Source organism: Zophobas morio, unplaced genomic scaffold (genome assembly GCF_036711695.1).
Source record: "Zophobas morio isolate AGI-343-1 ecotype UQ-CSIRO unplaced genomic scaffold, CSIRO_AGI_Zmor_V1 ptg000038l, whole genome shotgun sequence".
In the NCBI taxonomy this organism is placed as follows: domain Eukaryota; kingdom Metazoa; phylum Arthropoda; class Insecta; order Coleoptera; family Tenebrionidae; genus Zophobas; species Zophobas morio.
The window spans coordinates 1,266,389-1,286,416 of record NW_026972143.1 but is presented as its reverse complement, the minus strand read 5'-3'; the positions used below and the strand labels follow the sequence as shown (position 1 = coordinate 1,286,416).

The following is a 20,028-nucleotide window of genomic DNA, read 5'->3' as shown; positions in this document are numbered from 1 at the left end:
TTGTTTGAAATTCGGTGTAATTAATTATAAATAAACTCAACTGAAACAATTAACTAGGAAATCAGCTAAATCAAATTAGAAAATCAACGGCTGCAAATAAATTATACATTATTATTTTTATTATAAATATTACGACCATTACGTAATATTTTAAAAGTTACATAGTTAATTAATCAACTAATTATTTAATTAACGTAATACGTAATTAAACTACGTCGTTAATTAAATACTTAATTACGTATTAATTGGAATTAGCGTATTTGTTCTCAATTAAGCATACTAATTAAGACTCAATTAATTAATAGCTGTTTCAAACTCGGTGTAATTAATTAAGTACAACTAACAGAATTAGCCACGGAAATAGAAATAGAATAAACCAGTACAGACAAATTGTACGACCATGACGTAATATTTTAACTTACGATGTTAGTTAATTAATTTTTTCTTTTCTTCTGAATATCGTTTCCCTGAAGATATAAGGATGTTTGCGTTCGTAATTTAATATTTTTATATAAATTTCATCCTCTGAGTTGTTGATTAAAGAAATTAAAATTCTCGACTTACAGTGAACTGTAAATCATGAACAACAAAATAAAATTGGAGTTTTCTATCAGTTTTTTTTTTTTTGTTGTTCAGTTTAATAATTTGCAATCTTTACACCGTTTTTATCTCTCTAGATAATAAAAAATGTTGTAATCATCCATTTCCAAAGTTTCAGTAACCGTAATTTGAAATAAATCTGTATTTCCATTATTTTCTTAGTTTTATTTTCCCTCTTTTACTTTGCGGTGTAAATTTTGATTAAATTTATTTTCGGGTTTCATCTGGTTTTCGTAGCAACTGATTAGGTACCTGACACGTAGATGATGGATCATGTTAAACGAACTAATTAAGTAATATCTATGGATTCGTTCCTAGACGATAATCCAGGTTTCGAATTTACGTCAGAAATGACAAGATTTGTTCAATTTCCCATTCATAACGCACCAGTAAACCATGCGAATAAAACCACTCCAGTTTTCAATTTTGCCACAGAGAGCTTTAAATTCTATCACAAACAAAAAACGTTTTTACTCTAAATATACTCAGACATATAAAGCAATAAGTAAGATGAACAAACTCAGGTCGCAAGGCGACAATAACGAAATAAACCGCTTTTTGCTCAAATGTTGAATTTTTTGAGAAGCGTTATTAAATTGCTATTGATTATTACGTTAAGCTGAACAAACACACAATGACGGTTACATGTAGGAGAAACCCGATCCAGCAAATTGTTTTCAGGAAAAATTATGATAATGTAATTATGAAAAATGTGTTAAGTAATTTGCGAGAAATAATTAATCGTTCTAGGAATTCGGTGTTTTGTTATGTGGTGTTGGTATTAACGGTAAGGTGGCAGCACTTATATCGATTAAAACTATTCAATAAGAATTTTTCACTTTTCATCTAGGAAGTTTTGTTTCTTTTTTTGTTTTTATCTGTTTTATGACAGATGACATTAAAGCGACAGTGTTCGCTACCATCGTACAGGTGGCGACACTTGTCACAACTCCCCGCTGCTGCACTTCCATCAATTAGTCAAATATCAACCCCAAAAAATTTGAAACGCGCGTCGAACACAATATGAAACTTTCCATTTTCGTGAAGTTTACGAGCGAATCCACGCATAAAAGCTCCTTATGTCTCCCAAACCCCAAAACACCATAAATAACCCCCACCTACCTGTCACAAACCGTTGCGGTGCATTAACTAAAAAAACACTGATAATAAAATAAAGTTCCGCCATTTTCACACGTGTTTATTCGTTATTTGAACAGCGGCAACCTTGAACGCGCACATTTTCCGCTCCCTTCACCTGAAAAAGAAATCGCGTTTTAGGGTATTTTGTAATTGTGATTTTTTTTTCAGTTCATGCAAACAAACCAATCAGTCGCATTTGATGTTTACAAGAGGCGTAATGATGTTTGCTACGAAATCGGCTAAATAAACATACATACATTTCGATTTTTTCAGGGGTGCGCAAACGGAGATTTCATAAACACTGGATCACTTAGCTGCGGATCGAGCGAGGAGTGGAAAGAAGAGGAGAAGAGGATTTTTGACATGATATAAACATGGCTAAACGCTCGGCAAATATACACAACAATTACGGGTTTTTATACAAATGGTAATTTTATGGCTGCTATCTTTTAGCACGTTCATTGACAATTTGTTTGTTGGGGAATTTGTGGCGCTATTAAGCGAAGGACGAGCGGAGATGGGTGAAAAATGTGGTTTTGGGGAAAAAATTGGCAACGGAGACGTTGGAAAAAGTTCAGTGAACCGAAAAATCTCAGTATTGGACAAATATTTTCCAAAGGTGAGCGTCTGTTTGCGATAATCTAAGTAATGTGTTATTTTAAACCGGTTTTTTATATTTTGTTCCTCCCATGTTGGACTTGGGTAACTAACACAAGTATTGTGAAAATTCTAACATTTTTGTTATTTTTAACAGTCATAAAAATAATAAAATGTCACAAAAACAAATGTATAATTTTAATACAGCTTTTAGCCAGGAAAAGATTTCATCATTTCATCTCGTGACAGCTAAACTGAACAAAAAATAAAGGTGAAGGGACATTTTTAAAATTGTTATCAATTATTTCAAACACAAAATACTTTTCTTAGCAGTTTTCAAAATATTTTTTATATATTTCAATTAAATATGTTATATCATTTTCGAGCTTCTTTCGATACTAAATTTACCATAATTACCATTTGCCAAAATGAACCCAAAAAACCGGCATCAAGAGAAATCTTAGTTAGAAATAATTTCCAAAATGTGTACCTATGTAATGAGAAACATGAGAGAAAATGTAAATATCGTATAATCACCATGAATAAAAAAGTTTAGGCCTTGTTCAATTTATACGAGCATGAAGATAAGGTATATAACCAAAAAAGTTTTTTTTCAAAATTTTAAGTTCTTATTTTTAAAAATGGTGCTAATCGAACTTGGTGTGTAACCCCTTAATATAACAAAAAAAAAAACGAAGTGGCCAAAGAAAGGAAATAAACAAGGTGTAAAAAATACAACTAAATTAGGGAAGTCAAAAAACGAAAATGGTAAAACATGGGATACAAGACAAAAAAAAACGCCGCAAAAAAGTCGTCAAAAAATGTGACTAACAGAAAGGAATTAAAAAAGTCACAAAATACAATAACACAAATGCCACCAAAAATGCGGAAACAGTAAAAACAAATCTGCAAAAATGAAAAATTACTTAAGTGACTACAAAAGGGACCAAAAAACAAGCAAAAAAGTTCAAAAAAGGCGACAAAAATGTCACAAAAAAGAAGAAGGAACGAAAGCGACAAAAAGTCCACAAAAAAAAAGAGTACAGACACAGAGAACAAAAAAATTCAATAAGAAAAGGCGATTACAATAAAAAACCAAAATAGACGACAAAAAGGGACAAAAACAACAAAAAAAAATCAACAAAAAAAAACGGCAACCACAAAAAAGTGACAACAAAAAAGGGAGAAACAAATTCACAAAAAGAAAATAAAAAAGGAAAAAAATCCATAAAAAAGACTACAAAAATGAGAAAAACGAGGTCAAACATATCATAAGAATATGCCAAAGAAAGTCCATGACAAAAAGTGACTGAAAAAGGGAGGCAAAAATGCGACAAAAAAACGGGAATAGAAGAAAAAAAAGCAACAAAAAAGTTCACAAAATACATCAAAAAATAGCACAAAAAAAGACAAAAATTCGACAAGAAAAACTACAAAAACAGGAGACAAAAAAATTAACAAAAAAAAGGCGACTACAAGAAGCGACAAAAAAGGGGTAAAAACAGCACAAAAAAAATGCGACTATAGAAAGTCAAAAAATGACAAAACATTGGAAACAAAAAAATCACTGTAGTACCACAAGTAACAAAAACAAACAGGGAGGATATAAAATTCAACAAAAAAAGCCTAAACAAAAAGTGGCCAAAAAACGGTAAACAAACGACAAAAAACGCAAGGAAAAAGTCCACCATAAATACAATAAAAAAGACAACAACAAAAAACAGCTACAATAAGCGACAAAAAGTGCAAAAAAGACAGACTTCTTAAAAATATCAACAAAAAATGCGAAAACAAAGGACAAAAAAATCATTACAAGATGCTAAACAAAGGCCACGACAAAAAAGGGAGTCAAAAACGCGATAAGAAATTCAACAAAAAAAAGGGAATCAAAAAAACGCTACAAAAATTCCACAAAAAAAAAAACTACAAAAAAGTGGCAAAAATAGACGACAAAAAAATCAACAAAAAAATGCGATAACAAGGAAGTCAAAACAAAAAGCCTACAAAAAGACAACAAAGCCAGAGGACGTAAAATACAACAAAGACACAAAAAAAACAAAAAATTTTCGAAAAAAATCGACAAAATGCGAAAACAGAGAACAAAAAAATTAAAAAAAAATGCGAAAGAAAGGTTACGATGAAAAAAAAATTATAAAACAGTTTAGAAAAAATACGACAAAGAAAATGAAACAAAAACGCTACTAAAAAAATTACAAAAAAACAGCTTAAAAAAAATGAAGGTGGAGGTATATTTTTTAAATTGTGAAAAACACAAATACTTTCCTTAGGAGTTTTCAAAATATTTTTATTATGTTAAACATTTTCGGGCTTCTTTCGATTCCAAATTTACCAAACTTACCATTTACCAAAATAAACCCAACAAAACCAAGAAAAAACTTGTTTCGAGAAAATTTCAAAAACATGTACTGAAAAACATGAGGAACTGACAATTTGCAGATTTAATCACCCTATATAAAAAATTTTAGGCCTTGTTCAACTTTTTTTTTTTTATTTTAAGCTTCCATTTTTTCCTTTTTCCGTGAATAATAATTTGCCATCTATAAATGCATATTATTTCATTGAAATAAACGCTACTTGGTGTGTAACCCCCTAATATAACAAGAAAAGACGATTATAAAAAATGGACAAAAAAAAGAAATAAAAAAGGGTAAAAAATGCGACTAAAATAGAGAAGTACAAAAAAACGAAAATGGTAAAAAAATGACAAAAAGACACAAAAACGGCAATAAAAAAAAGGGTGAAAAAAAAGGTGGATAAAAAAAGCGACAAAAAAAATCAAAACAGAAAAAAAAGGACGCAAAAAATTCGGAAACAGTACAAACAAATCCACAAAAAATGAGAAAAAAACCACTACAAATTAGTGACTAAAAAAAGACCAAAAAACATGAAAAAAGGTGCAACTACAAAAAGTCACCAAAAAGAAGAAAAAACTCGACATCAAAAGCAACAAAAGGTCCACAAAAAAAGAATACAAACACAGAGGACAAAAAATTCAACAAAAAAAAGAGGATCACAATAAAAAAACAAAGAACACGACAAAAAAGAACAAAAAACACAACAAAAAGTCCACAAAAAAATCAACAAAAAAAAGGCAACCACAAGAAGTGACAAAAAAACAACAAATAGGGATAAATAAAGTCAGGAAAAAGAAAATGAAAAAATGGAAAAAATTACACAAGAATGAGAAAACAGAGGACAAAAGAAATCATAAGAATATGCAAAAGAAAGTCCATGACAAAAAGGAGGCAGAAACACAACAAAAAGGTACTCGAGGAAGGAAGTCAAAAAAAGGCGATAAAAATGGGGAAAAAATACGACAAAAAAGCAGCACAAAAACAAGAGACAAAAAAACAACAAAAAATGCGACTACAAGAAGAGACAAAAAAGACGATATAAAAGGGATAAAATAAGCTACAAAAAAGTGCGATACGGCAGTCAAAAAATGCCACAAAATGTAGGAAACAAAAAAACAACTACAACAAAGGACAAGAATTCCAAAAAAACAACAACAAAAAATGAGGAAACAGAGGACAAAAAAATTATAAAAAGATGCAAAAGAAAGGCCACGACAAAAAGTGACAAAAAAAGGGGGGGTCAAAAACGCGAGGAAAAAATACGACTAAAAGAAGAGTATCAAAAAAATGCTACAAAAAAAGTGACAAACAAAAGGTAGAAAAAGTGACAAAAACAAAGAACAAAAAAATGAACAAAAAAAGCGATTACAAAACCAAGACGATAACAAAAGAGTCAAAAGAATGATACAAAAAAGTGCGATTAAAAGAGAGATGTTAAAAAAACACAAAAAAGACACTAAAAAGAGAACGAAAAAAAACTACAAAACCAGAGGACATAAAATTCAACAAAAAAAGCGACTTTTAAATTTAAAAAACAAAAAGTCTTCGAGAAAAGGCGACAAAAAATACGAAAACAGGGGACAAAAAAAATCATAAAAAGATGTGAAACAAAGGTTAAGACGAAAAGTGACAAAAATGGGGATCAAAGAGGTGACAAAACAATATGACTAAAAGAATAAGGGCGTCAAAAAGAAGACGATAAAAAAATACAAAAAATACGACAAAGAAACGATAAGAAAAAACGACAAAAATTTCATTAAAAAAACTACAAAAAAACAACCAACAAAACGATTGAAAAAAGTACAAAAGTCACAATAAAAATTGGCAAAAAAACAAAAAAATGACAAAATATAAGAACAAAGTCGACAAAATGCCAAAAAAACAACAAACAATAGCTACAAAAAACAACAAAAAGTCACAAAACGGCACACCTATTTTTTCATACTCGAGGGTCGTGAAATGTCGGGAAAATGTTACTCCTATTTCTCTATCTTATGCTCGGGAAATACAAAACAAAAAAAATATCTAAAAACAAATAAAACCACAATTTTGTTTTTGGTTCTTTGGACTTAATATTTTCGAACGCATTTCTTTATTATTTTAGTCAACACTATAAAGAAACGGTTTAAATTTGAAAACTACCAAGCTAATTGGATATTTGATTCATTAATATTTTTATACGAAGTGAAACATTCCAAATCAATATTTTTTAATACCTCGAAAATAATTTTTTCAGTATTAAAAAATTTAAATTAATCATAAAAATTACTTCATAAATTTCGGATTGCCTTTTTCAAAATTTCAAAATGTTATTTTGAAAGGATTTCAATTTTTCTAAATTGCAACAAAAAAAATTAAACCTGTAAGAAAATAAAAATTATATTTTAAAAATAGGTACATACTTCCTGGAAACAAAAATATGTTTAAAACCTAAAACCACAATGTATTTATTTAAACGACCTCATTTTCAGAAAAAAAGCAGACTCTTGTATTCCATTTCAGTTGTTCACTGAAAACTTATTAAAAACTCCATTAAAAACCGAGTTCGAATATCCGCAGTATTACAACACAAACAACAAAACTCCATCGAAAGAAAAGTTGCGTAACAACAGTTCAGAAAAAAGAACGGCACAAAACACATTCTCCAACTTGAAACAGAAGAAATTAAACAAACAGAAATAGCGTGTCGAAAGATTTGTTTAGAAGTCCGAGATTTGCAATTCCGCCCGTTTTTCTCAACTTTAATTCAACATAAATATGCCACTAAGAATTATGACTGATCGCGAAAAATCTAATCAACCCCGTACAAAATTTAAAAAGGAAAAAAATCCATAACTGAATTTTTAATCACTCACCGATTCCATTTCATTTCCGCTTCTCTATTAACTACCCTTTCGAAGAATCTCTTTCCGCGCACTATTCCGCAGGACCGCCTCGACGCGTTTTCAGCGCTAGCAGGACGTTTACTGAAACTTGTGAAAAGCGCTTTCAGGATAATCAGGCCTGCGGACCAAAGTGTGCGCTTTCGCTTTGCTCGACTTTTCGATGACGATATCATCGGAATGTTTGCTTTCAACATGTTTTTATTCACGATTTCGGGATAGGATATCTCTGAGTGAAACTCTCTGAAGAATTGTGTCGCTATTAACCCTTGAGGGAGACGAAATATGTAAGCAAAGAGAAAGAAAGGAAAATTACGGCAGCAGGAGAGTTGTTTGATGTTAAGATAAGTTAATTATTTTTGTATTTTTTGAAAGGGGGGAGTTGGATTCCGCGACTTTCATCGATGAATGGTGGAAGAAGAACGGACTGGGAATTACTAACAAAGAAACACGTAGAAAAAAAATATATATATAAAGAATTTTCGTTTTATGATGAATAGAATCTCGAAAAAAATTAAAATGAATAATTTACTCACAAAAATAATTTATAACTGGTTTTGACGAATTCTTCACTACACTAAGAAGGGGTGAATTTCAGTTATTTTTCTGTACCCTGCTGTGGTAGTATTAAGATGTTACTGAAGTAGAAAAAAATTAGTTTTAAGGTAAGTAGTATTATTTTGCTACTAGTAATTTAATTTTTATTGCTGATAAATGTCATAAAATCATGAAACATTAATACGCTTTAATTTATTACCAATATAAGGACGTTTAAAATTTAATAGTGTGTATCTCAAAACACCCAAACGTTATATTCAAATTCCATAATATTGATGTGACAAATTTTATGGCTGTGTTATCAAACTGATTTACAAGATCTTTTGCTGGACGGAATGATAAGATCAAATATGAGTGTGATAAGTAACTAAATCGATAAAAATAAAATACGCAGAAAATAGCTATCTATATTCGATTGTAACGAAATGTGACTTCCCGCCAACTTCAGCCATGTATAATTTAAAAGTTTTGATTAATTTTTTGTCTGTTTCTCATCTGGGACTATTTATATGCAGAATAACGACTAAAAATATAAATAAGTCATTTATTTGCGAACTTTGACCTCTAGTTATATTGATTTGGAACGAGTTTTAATTAAGGTTTTATTGCATCACAACAACCACTCAACTGTGAACCACTGTGACTATTACAAGTGTAAACACCGTGGATCCATTTTTTTTTATGTATGTATAGATGTATAATTTATTTTAATAAAAAGCTAACTAATACTTTCGAAAATTGTGTTCTACAATTTTTAGATACTTTATATTCGGTTTCAATAGTGATGTACGCATGCGTGAATCAACTTAAGTCACTTTTTTAAATATTTAAATTAACGATGAATATTTAATTCATAAATTGGATAAAAACAAAACGAACTGTTTTTTAAACCATTTAACTTATCGCCTATTGTTGTAAATTGAGTATTCAAACAGTGTCAGTTTTGGTAACCACATCCTAAAAACTTGGAACACGAAGGTCACTACTGAACTATAAATAAAACAAAACGCTCATAGTATACAAATAGAAGCATATTTTTATTTGTCAAAAGAAGTACAAAGTATTAATTTTCATAAATACTGCAAAAGTAGTTTGATTGTTGCTACATAAAAATGCAAATAAATACACCATCGAAACTCACAAGAAAAGAGTATATGCATTAATACCTCAATCATAATATGTATCACAAACACATTTTAAGTACAATGTGGAAGAGCTTAATATTTGGCATTTACCAGAAGCCCCCGGACGAAAATCCGCCCGGAGGAACCCGAGAACGGTTTGGAACATTCACAGCTGCAGGAGTCTCCATTTTTGGCTTTTCGTTGTTCACAGTTGGCGTTTTAGGTTTGGGTTCTTCGACGTGCACCGGCTTCGGGGGCGCTTTCTTTGGCGATGCGGGGGCTCCCGTGTTAACACCCAAGACATCAGTCTGGCCGCCACCTGGAGGCCGTAAAACCCTGCTAGAGTTGCGTTCGCCTTGGATGCCAGAAAAGATATTTGTAGACGTCATTTTTCTGGAAAAAAGGCTTTAAACTGTATTTGAAACCACACACTTTACTTACCTGGAGGAGGCTTGACCGCTTCTTTGTGTTGGGGTTTACAGTTAGCTGCTTTTCCAGTTCTTGCCGGTTATGACCGGTTGAAGACAAAGCACTGATGAATGTGTGAATCAAACAAAAACGGGACGCCCGAGATAAAGGAAAAAGCGATAAAATCGATACGTTTTTAGAAAAGTTGCTACCTTATCTAAATAAATAATAAAGTTACCGTTAAACTACTCTACTAAAACGCCCAGTTTGAATTGGTCGTCGTTAAATTAAACGGTCGATGATTTTTGAGGTTATGTTGGGTCGATCTTACAACATCGAGGCGGAAAATCCCTAAATTTATGTCCGCCCATGGGTCGAATTTCAGCGTAATAACAAAAACGACTGCATAGATTTCGTCTCCATTACTTTATTGATGTTTGTACATTCGTGTATATTTTATTGTTTGCTTTAGAAAGTTACAAAACTGAAGTTGCACAACGCACGATGGACTGCACGCCTCATTTTGACACTCGTTCATCATTGCGCAACGTCCCACCGACTGCATACCACCATGACATTTAACAAACGTCACCCACAAAAATAACATGTTGACGTTTAAGTGTGAGGTTAGAACGTAATGGCTAGAGACGATAAATTATTTTTTCACAAAACCGTTCAACATTTAGCGCGATCTCTAGCCAACATCAAGAACACACCATGGGACAAGGTACTGCCAAACAATTTCCAAAAATTACAATCGCCTTGAGCTCATTCCACATACGGGAAACCTTGAACTTTGCTTTTCATTCTAGAATTTAATTGGTTTGGCTTTAGGTAAAAACGCTGTACTCGCTATGTCCCGTGGAGACGAGCAACGGCACCATAGCGCTCAACAGCCGCCAGCAGGACGCCGTCATAGCTCTCGGAATCTACTTCCTCGAATCAGGCCTCCAGCACAAAGACACTATCTTGCCGTACTTACTTAGGCTAGCGAAGGCGCTGGGGAAGGCGGCGTGGCTGGACGAGATCAAGCAGAACCCCACTGACCGTAAGAACCCTTCCAAAAACGCGCCCCAATAAAAAATCAAGCGTTTTTTTATTATCATTGATAATTTGCATTAAATAAGTTTGTGTTAATTTAGAAAATACAAGAAACATTATTGATTGAAACTACAAATTTTTTTGTAGTTGTAAAAATCGTAAAAACAAAAGTCGTATAGTAACAAAATAGTAATGACAAAAAGCGCTACTAGGTGGCGCAACTGTGTGTAGTTTGGGTTGCCTAACTAAATTCTTTCAAATGTCACTACATTCAAGTGTTCCATACAAGGTCATCCACCAAGTAGTATTTTTTCAGAAGGAACACCTATATGTCTTTGCAGATTTAGATTCTTTACGAAAAAATGAAAACCCCAGGAATTGTTTTAACACCGCCACACTTCTTCCAGGCATCCCCGTGGCGGAGAAATTCAGCTTCAGCCTGCACACCCTCCTCAGCGACATAGCTATAAAATGCGAAAGCTGCCGCGACGAGATCATAGACACCCAGGTGGAATGCTTGATCCAGCTGACCAACAGCATCAGCAAAGTGCGCGAGCACATCAACAGCGCCGTCAAATTCTTCCTCTGCAAGACCACAATCCCCGTGCTTATAGGGCTGTCGAGGGCCATGGGCCGGTTCTGCAACAGCGACCCGCCCCTGATTTGCCGGCTGTACCCCAAGCCCGAGCCCCCCATAGCGCACTCCGTCAACGCCGACCCCACCAACTACAAGCGCAGTTTCAGCAACTTTCGCTCGATTATACCTCGCAGTCTCTCTGGGAATTTGGCTGCAACGGTCGACATTCTGGCCATAACTCAAGGCTACGACACGACGGACATCGCTTACAACTCGGCGTCCTTGAAACGCGGCTCTCTTATTAACCAAAGTTTGGGCAACTACGACCCCTCGACGTACTTTTTTGCGAAGTTCGGGTCGAGTTTTAACCAGTTTCCGCATTTGAGGGTTAACGATCCGAATGATAAGAAGTCGACGATTATTTTTCCGGTGAAGCATCTGCAGAGTATTCTGTCGTTGGCGAAGAAGTTGCTCACGAAGGATATGTTGAGTTTTTTGGATGAGCAGTCGCTGGAGGTGTACTCGACGGGGAAAATACAGATTTTTCCGTATAAAACCTTCTCGGAGGTTATTAATTTGGTGATGGTGACGTTGATGAGGGAATTATTACAGCCGCAGAAGAATCTTCCAATACCGTTTACTAAAGATGTGCAGGAGTTTGTTAAAGGTAAAAAATTGTCGTTTGCGTGTGTTTGTGAATTGTTGGTGTTTCATCCCCGCCAGCAATTTGATGACGTCATCCCAAAATTTTGCATAGCAAATTTTATAGATTTTTTTTTTCTTTTCAGGATTATATTTAAACGGCCAGACCGAGCTGCAAAGCCGGAATCACGACGCCAGCGAACGCGAAGATCGCGAAAGCAATTTTGCGTTGGTTAACAAATTTAAAGTAAACGTTATGGCGAACGCCGCATGCGTAGATTTACTCGTGTGGGCTATCGGGGACGAAACAGGTAAAGTATCAAATCCTTTATCCTACTTCCTCCTAGCCACAACTGTTCGAATAATTGTTGATTATTTTTTGCAGTCGATAAAGAGTATAACTTGCCGACATTGCTAAGGTTTTTAATGAGAACTTTAGGTGATAGAAATTGACCCCGTGTTAATTTTTCTTGTTTAGAGTAATTTTAATTTTAACGCGTTTTGTGGTGTGTTCCAATTTTAATCTTCATTGGGACAGACTTGAACTGTAGAAATCGACTAGTTGTAAGAGAAGTGTTGGTCCTTATGGAGATTAAACGATCGCCGCATTGACTGCAACGGAGGTGTCACTAAACAAACAAAAAAACATCCAAATTTGACACTATTTTTCCGGCGGCAAATTTTAACCGTTCTGTATGCGCTAACGACAACCCTGTGATGCCTTCCGACAGTCAAGCGCCGTTCTTTTTGTCAAGTTTTGCGTTTTCTCCCACAACAGAGACCAAAGCTTCAAGTGTTCTAACGTTTTCCACCTTACTAACCCCTTTCACCCCCTTCGTCTTCTGAAGAAGTCGATGGTTTCGTAGGTGCCGACAGCCTCTGCGGTCGCCTCACCGAGAAGATCAACTCCAACCACGGTTACAAGCTCGTCTTGGCCCACATGCCCTTACTCATGGTGTGTCTCGAGGGACTAGGAGCCCTTGCCCAGAAATTCCCCAACATAGCCTCCACCTCCATCTACTGCCTCCGCGACTTCCTCATTACCCCCTCCCCCATCCTGTCGAAGCTCCACCGCCAAGCCAACGACAAAGGAAACAAAGAGAAACTGAAAAATATAGGTTAGTTCGACAAGTCGAAATCAATTTAAATTTACCGCGCGCTTTCTAGCACACGTGAATGGCTTGAAAGCGGACGCTGCGAAGACGATGTCCCCGACGCTATCCGCGTTCGAGAAACTCAGAGATGCCGCTATTGAGAATCTGTGTTACGCGCTAGAGGCGGCACACTCGTCGGATCCCGATTGTGTCCGAGCGTTAGTCGCTTCGGTGTCCAATCGGCTGTTTACGGCAGAGAAGAGCGACAGCGAATCGACGTTGATTTCAACCAACATCGTGATCATGTTAGGTCACGTGGCCGTGTCGATGAAAGGGACCCCGAAAACGACGGACACGATCTTGCAGTTTTTCCAACAGAGATTTTGTCGGGTGCCTTCGGCTCTAGACACTCTGATCGTTGACCAGCTGGGGTGTATCATCATAGCGCAGTGCGAAGCGCACGTCTACGAAGTAGTCATGAAAATGTTCACCATGATCACGGTGGAAAGTAGCAGCGCGGCGTACGGGAACTCCACGAACGAAAAGGCGCAATACAGACACGTCTCCCGCCCCGTCATCAACGCTTTAGCTAACATCGCCGCCAACATCCAGAGCGAAACCCAAATGAATGAGCTCCTGGGGCGGCTTCTAGAGCTCTTCGTTCAACTTGGTCTCGAAGGCAAGCGCGCCAGCGAAAAATCCCCAGGTGCTCTCAAAGCGTCAAGCTCAGCCGGTAATCTCGGGGTGCTCATCCCCGTGATCGCCGTCCTCCTGCGCCGGTTGCCCCTCATCAAAAACCCCAAGCCCCGAATCCACAAGCTCTTCCGCGACTTCTGGTTGTACTGCGTCATTATGGGGTTCACAGCCTCCGACTCGGGTCTCTGGCCTAACGAGTGGTACGAAGGCGTTAAAGAAATCGCGGTAAAGTCCCCAGCTCTCGTCTCCCCCACGTCCAGTAGGTCCGAAATGCGCGAACTCCAATACACGAGCGCGGTCCGCAACGACAGCGTCTCCTTCAACGAGCTACAAGAACTCAAGAACCAAATCCTCGAGTTGTTGAAGCACCCAACCGAGGTCACTGCATACGTGAGCAAGCTCACGTTCGCACAATGCACGTTTTTACTAAGTGTGTACTGGGTGGAGATTCTGCGGATACAAAACTCCCCCGAACCTAGTCTAGTGCCAATTATAACTGAGTATTTGAGCGACTCCGCCCTCCAGAAGGACAAGTCGGGGATGTGGGTGTGCGTTTCAAGCGTGAGCGAACGCGTATTCGAGAAATTTTTGGAAGTAATGAAGAACAAACCAAAGAATGAAGCACGGGAGGCGGAGCTTGAAGGCCACGCCCAGTTCCTCCTCGTACATTTTAACGACCCCCACAAGCAAATACGTAGAGTTTCGGATAAGTTTCTCGCGAGTTTGGTAGACAGGTTCCCACATTTGTTATGGAGTAGGCGTGTCTTGTGGACCATGCTTGACATCCTACAAGTGTTGTCGTACTCGTTGCAATTGGACCCGAATCAAGAAACGCCCACTTTGAGAATACCGCAGACGCCATATTCGATTCAGTTGATGGATACGTTAGAAGCTAGGGAAACAATTGTTAAAGATTTCGCAGCCAATTCTGAGCGGATTGTCAAGGAGGCGATGAAATGGGCACCCCAATGGACGCGCTCCCACATCCAGGAATACATTAACCAGATTCCTAGTACCGGGATGTGGCACCATACGGGGTTATCCATGGCGCTGGAGTCCATTTTGCAGTTTGGACCCTTGAATCTGTACAGTGCACCTTTGAGTATTAGCACTTTGGAGAAGAGACCCAAGTGCGTCAAGAGCGACTCGTCGAAGTTGATGTCCACGTCGGCGATGAGGTCGAAGTACATCGGAGAGGTGCGTCGCATCCAACTACGTAGAAATACTATAGTCATTTTTAGGTGATCGGTATGTCTGCGGTTTACGGTACTGAAGGTAAAGCGGCTTTGGTGGACTTCATCTTGAAAAAAGTGTGGTCGGCGTGTCGCGAGCGGTCCGACAGCGAACACAGAGATGCGCTATGGCAAGCCACGGCTCTTCTAATATCCACCACCGAGTTCAATCGGAAGTTACTGCACTGTATTGCGTGGTCTCAGGTAAGAAATTATTACGTACGCCACCAAGTGGTTTCGAGGATAACCATTTCAGGTCGAACTTTTCACGACGGAAGCCATGCGAAGCGCCGTGGAGTGCTGGCAGTGGCTCATCACCTCCAAACCCGAGCTGGAAATCCGCTTCCTCCAGGAGATGGTGTCCGCTTGGAACTGCACCGTGCAAAAACGCATCGGTTTATTTTCGACTTCCCAGCCCTTAACTAGTCCTTTGGCGGCCTACGAAGGCGCTCGTTTAGAACCGGACCCACCCTTCGTGAAACCTCACGGGATCTGGGTGCAGTTCATCTGCGAACTAGTCGAAACCGTCAAGTATAGTAGCTACGAGAAAGTGGAGATGTTGGCGAGTTTGATACACCGGTCTTTGGCGATGTGTGTGGGGGCGGATCCTCCGTGTCAAACGAGATCGGTTTCAGCGATTGGTGTACGATTCAAGTAAGACGTCGACGTAGTGCAACGACTTACAGGTCGTGTTTATTTTTTTTTTTTTTTTTGTAGATTGCTCACTTGTGGACTGTCGCTTTTACAAGGTGATATTTTACCCAAAAGCCTCGCCAAGAATGTTTTAAGAGAGCGCATTTATTGTAATTGTTTGGATTATTTCTGTAAACCGGTGACTTGTCCGTCGCAGTCGGCGACGGAGCTGCGTGAAGACATTACCACGTTGGTGAGGTTCTGGCAGACTTTACATTCCGACAAGAAGTACCTGAAGGCTAGTGACGTTGGAGATCTAGATATCGGGGCTACCACACCCATGTCCATGGTACAAAACAACGAATTAGCCAAACCTGGCGAGTTTAACCGAACTACGAGTGGCTGGATCAACACAGTACCTTTGTCGAGTAGTACTGCTACCTTGAGCAAACGCTCGGCTAAGTCCAAACGAGTACCAATGGCCGACAACTTCGTGAAGTGCTACCTGAAGAAGAGAAATCTCATTCTTGAACTCCTGGCTGTAGAGATCGAGTTTCTGGTGGTTTGGCACAACCCTACGTCCCGTCAGGAGTTGTTGATCCCCGGGGAAGACAATATAGCGTCGTGGAGGGCTAAAACCATCACGGAAAAGCAGTGGCAGGACTATACTAGACTAGCCTGGGATATTTCACCGGTTTTAGCCACGTATTTACCGGCACGTTTTAAAACCAATGAAGCTATAATGAGTGAAATCCGTCACCAAGTCCAACAAAACCCTGTGTGCGTGTCGCACGTACCCGAAGCCTTGCAGTACCTCGTTACTACCGACGCCATCTTATCAGATAGTGCCAAACTAGTACATATGTTGACGTGGGCTCGAATCTCACCCATCCACGCTCTGGCCTACTTCAGTCGGCAGTTTCCGCCGCACCCGATTACGGCGCAGTATGCGGTTCGGGTACTCAGTTCGTACCCAGCCGATGCCGTTTTGTTTTATATCCCGCAGCTGGTGCAGTCGCTCCGACACGACACGGTAAGTACTCTCACTCTAGTGACCACTCCATCTCTTCAATAAACAACCAATCCCAGATGGGCTACGCCACCGAATTCATCAAATACATAGCGAAAAAGTCCCAAATCGTCGCCCACCAACTCATCTGGAACATGAAGACAAACATGTTCCTCGACGAAGACATGCAACACAAGGACTCCATCTTGTTCGATTCGCTCGAGTCCCTCAGTCAAGGTATCCTGTCCGAGCTGTCCGGTCCGGCTAAACAGTTCTACGAACGCGAGTTCGACTTCTTCGGTAAAATCACGAACATCTCCGGCGAGATTCGGCCGTACCCGAAGGGACCCGAGCGTCGACGGGCCTGTTTGGAGGCTCTGAGGAGGATCAAGGTGCAGCCCGGTTGCTACCTTCCCAGTAATCCTGAGGCGATGGTCGTGGACATTGACTACAACAGCGGGGTTCCCATGCAGAGCGCCGCCAAAGCGCCCTACTTAGCGCGGTTCAAAGTGGCCAAGTGCGGCATCAACGAGCTGGAGAACATCGCCATGGCGGTGTCCGTGAACGAGGTGCGAAATTTCACTCTCGATTAGTGTGTAAATAAAAAATTAAAATTTTAGAATCATGAACAAAGTTTCGGGCCGGAAATGTGGCAAGCCGCCATTTTTAAAGTCGGGGATGACGTCAGACAGGATATGTTGGCGCTACAGGTGATCGGGATTTTCAAAAACATATTCCAGACGGTCGGGTTGGAGCTGTATTTGTTCCCGTATAGAGTAGTGGCTACTGCTCCTGGGGTAACTGTGGTACTTGAATTTGGAGACTTTATTTTTGTTGGGTTTGCAGTGCGGCGTCATCGAGTGCGTCCCCAACGCCAAGTCACGCGATCAACTGGGCCGTCAAACCGATATAGGTCTCTATGAGTACTTCTTGAAGAAGTACGGCGACGAGAGTACCAAAGAGTTCCAACACGCTAGGAGAAACTTCATAATTTCAATGGCTGCCTACAGCGTGGTGGGTTTTTTGTTGCAGATTAAGGATAGGCACAACGGGAACATCATGTTGGATACTGATGGCCACCTTATCCACATTGACTTCGGGTTCATGTTTGAGTCGTCTCCCGGGGGCAACCTGGGTTTCGAGCCCGATATTAAACTGACGGACGAAATGGTCATGATAATGGGGGGCAAAATGGAGGCTCCGCCCTTCAAGTGGTTTTCGGAGCTATGTGTACAGGCATATCTAGCAGTCAGGTACTCGTCAATGTCGCAAAAGTAGGGTTAGGTTAATTTTTAATTTCAGACCATATCAAGAAGCCATAATTTCTCTGGTGTCCCTCATGCTCGATACGGGTCTCCCTTGTTTCAGGGGACAAACGATTAAATTATTACGTGGTAGATTTCACCCCGAAGCTACCGATAAGGAAGCGGCGACTTACATGCTACAAATCATTCGTAACAGTTTCCTGAACTTCAGAACGCGAACGTACGACATGATTCAGTATTACCAGAATCAAATTCCTTATTAGATATCTATGGGCTTATGGATGTTTAGGTAGAATTTTTGCTGTGATCACTGTAAATGTTTTATTTGATGTATCATAATTAACAATATATTATTAGAAGTTACGGGCTACTTTGTTGTTGAAGATCTCGATCCAGTACCCGTCCGGGTCGGTTATAAATGCGATGTCTTTCATTTTGCCGTCTTGGGGCTTTTTGATGAAGTTGACTCCCAGTTTCTCGAAACGTTCGCACGCTTTGTTTACGTCGGGCACCATTATCCCGATATGGCCTACATGAACAGTATTAATCGCGATCTAAGCAACATTTTTAGGGGAAAAGCAGCTATTTTCTACTATCGTGTTTAATAAACAAAAATCCACCAATACTGCAATTTATGTCACAGGGAATTTTAATGGTTACTAAAATGGTGCCAACTTACTAAACGATAAAAAATTTGTGCGCAAGTAAAACATAAGCAGGAATACGAGGTCACGTGACTACTCACCAAATCCCCGCGGGTCCGAATTCCCATTATGATATTTACACTCAGCGTCGTCCTCTGTACCCCAATTACTAAAATTTGAAGCAAAAATAACCCATTATCGCCCACACACAATTTCTTACTGGGTTAACTCAACCGTGGCTTTACGAGCAAAAGCCCACTCTCCCCTATCGGGTGTCCCCAATTCACCTTGTATGTCCTTGGGATCTTCATACCCCATAAAATAGAGCGAAAATTTCATCGATGGAAAATCAAACTTTTGCAATAAACGCATTCCGAGGACCTCAGTGTAGAAAGGAAGAGTCTTTCTAGGGTCCTTAATCCGGTACATGGTTTGTTGGAAGAGAAAATCCTGAAAGCCGGTATTGAGATAAATTTTGAGGTTATGTTACCTACTTTGGTTTCCTGAGGCGGCTCTTTACATAGTTTTTGGGCTTCTTCGTGCGAAAACGGTGGTTGAGGAGAGTCACCCATTTTTAACTTAAACAGCAACAATATTTACACAAATTAACTAAACAATCGCTGGTTTTTTACAATGACAGGTGAAAATTAAAAGTCCCTAGACCAAACCACGTTACTAAAAGTAAAAACGCAGGCGGCTTTGAAATTGACATTTGATGCCGCATTTTTAGTTTTTTTAAATATAAATTAACACTCCTCTTTGATAACCGTCTCCAAAGTCTCTATTAACGGTGATTCAGGCAGGTCTTCTTTCTTTATTTCTAATTCTGTGGACATCCAATCGGGTTCTGTTTTTAAAAAAATTGCTTCACTCTTGATTGTTGTCTCGGAATTGTCCCTCCACACTTTACAATAGTCGTGATCTAGCTAAAAAAAACACAATTAGGTGACGAAAATGAGTGTTTTTTTCATACCCAAACAACGCACTGGTGGTACATGAAGTCCTCACAACTGACGAACTCTAAAGTCATTCCTAGCACGTTTTTTTCTTCTTTGATAACGTCTTCGACAACATTTTCGTTGACAAAATCTTCACAGACATCTATCTGTTTACTATATACTGTAGGTATTGCAAAAGGTGAGAGTTTTTTGCGCCCGTCTTGTCGGCGAGTTTCGTACTGGTATTCATCAAAATGATCCTAGAAATTACGGTACGATTATTTAGAACTGGGTAGTGTTGAATATTTTACGCTACAAACACGACTGTTGTGATTTGGGGTCCAGGGGGTCTCTCTGTCACAAAATTCCGTCCACAATTTTCGTCTTCGATGGTCTGACGGAAAACGGAAAAATCGTATCCTTCCACACGCATTGCGGACGTTATTGGGGCAATGTCGCACAGCACAGGTCACCATTTTCAGTTTTTCGGTCTTCAGGAGCAATTTTAGCCCCTTTTGTAAACAAACGTCAACGACGATTCTGGGGTTTTTTGTAATTTGGTTGGCAATGATT

General features: G+C 38.7%; 3 protein-coding genes across 14 annotated transcripts in view; 1 reads left to right on the top strand and 2 right to left on the bottom strand.

The window, feature by feature from the left end:
• Nucleotides 1-8,227, bottom strand: part of LOC135140229 (relaxin receptor 2) — a 140,171-nt gene extending 131,944 nt beyond the window's left edge. For 3 of the 5 annotated variants that reach the window (XM_064070699.1, XM_064070702.1, XM_064070703.1), the window contains exons 1-2: nt 7,568-7,662; nt 1,723-1,855 (exon numbers count right to left, since the gene is read on the bottom strand). In XM_064070699.1, the coding sequence (XP_063926769.1) occupies nt 1,723-1,786 (64 nt within the window). In that variant the 5' untranslated portion in view covers nt 1,787-1,855; nt 7,568-7,662. Of the gene's footprint in view, nt 1-1,722; nt 1,856-1,997; nt 2,134-7,567; nt 7,663-8,130 lie in introns of those variants that run through there. The other 2 variants (XM_064070701.1, XM_064070700.1) reach the window with 2 other exon arrangements.
• Nucleotides 8,228-9,698: 1,471 nt separating this feature from the next.
• Pi4kiiialpha (Phosphatidylinositol 4-kinase III alpha) lies at nt 9,699-18,236 on the top strand. Of its 5 annotated transcripts, none has more exons than XM_064070697.1 (14): nt 9,699-10,411; nt 10,519-10,732; nt 11,133-11,969; nt 12,091-12,255; nt 12,330-12,383; nt 12,811-13,062; nt 13,112-14,931; nt 14,976-15,170; nt 15,223-15,620; nt 15,684-16,632; nt 16,689-17,177; nt 17,229-17,405; nt 17,455-17,861; nt 17,911-18,236. In XM_064070697.1, exons 1-14 carry the CDS (start codon nt 10,322-10,324, stop codon nt 18,134-18,136), a joined length of 6,273 nt encoding a protein of 2,090 aa, XP_063926767.1. In that variant the 5' UTR covers nt 9,699-10,321; the 3' UTR covers nt 18,137-18,236. The 5 variants fall into 5 exon arrangements, with proteins under 5 accessions (XP_063926767.1, XP_063926763.1, XP_063926768.1 ...); XM_064070693.1 differs by having other exon boundaries at nt 11,067-11,969; XM_064070698.1 differs by lacking the exon at nt 12,330-12,383.
• Nucleotides 18,181-20,023, bottom strand: Glo1 (Glyoxalase 1). 4 transcript variants are annotated; one of them, XM_064070720.1, is made up of 6 exons: nt 19,767-19,985; nt 19,491-19,715; nt 19,012-19,443; nt 18,738-18,967; nt 18,619-18,686; nt 18,181-18,402 (listed from the first exon to the last, which is right to left on the bottom strand). In XM_064070720.1, exons 3-6 carry the CDS (start codon nt 19,087-19,089, stop codon nt 18,227-18,229), a joined length of 552 nt encoding a protein of 183 aa, XP_063926790.1. In that variant the 5' UTR covers nt 19,090-19,443; nt 19,491-19,715; nt 19,767-19,985; the 3' UTR covers nt 18,181-18,226. The 4 variants fall into 4 exon arrangements, with proteins under 4 accessions (XP_063926790.1, XP_063926789.1, XP_063926792.1 ...); XM_064070719.1 differs by lacking the exons at nt 18,181-18,402; nt 18,619-18,686; nt 18,738-18,967 and having other exon boundaries at nt 19,085-19,443; nt 19,767-20,023; XM_064070722.1 differs by lacking the exons at nt 18,181-18,402; nt 18,619-18,686; nt 18,738-18,967 and having other exon boundaries at nt 19,085-19,439; nt 19,767-20,023.
• Nucleotides 20,024-20,028: the final 5 nt, after the last annotated feature.

Bases quoted from the DNA above. Each gene is read 5' to 3' on its own strand.
- Pi4kiiialpha (XM_064070693.1), top strand. From the start codon at position 10,322: ATGGCTAGAGACGATAAATTATTTTTTCACAAAACCGTTCAACATTTA. The intron at 12,256-12,329 runs GTAAAGTATCAA...TATTTTTTGCAG, and splicing joins GGCTATCGGGGACGAAACAG to TCGATAAAGAGTATAACTTG. The intron at 15,171-15,222 runs GTAAGAAATTAT...TAACCATTTCAG, and splicing joins ACTGTATTGCGTGGTCTCAG to GTCGAACTTTTCACGACGGA.
- Glo1 (XM_064070719.1), bottom strand. From the start codon at position 19,931: ATGGTGACCTGTGCTGTGCGACATTGCCCCAATAACGTCCGCAATGCG. The intron at 19,716-19,766 runs GTAAAATATTCA...CGTAATTTCTAG, and splicing joins ACAACAGTCGTGTTTGTAGC to GATCATTTTGATGAATACCA. The intron at 19,444-19,490 runs GTATGAAAAAAA...TGTTTTTTTTAG, and splicing joins ACCACCAGTGCGTTGTTTGG to CTAGATCACGACTATTGTAA.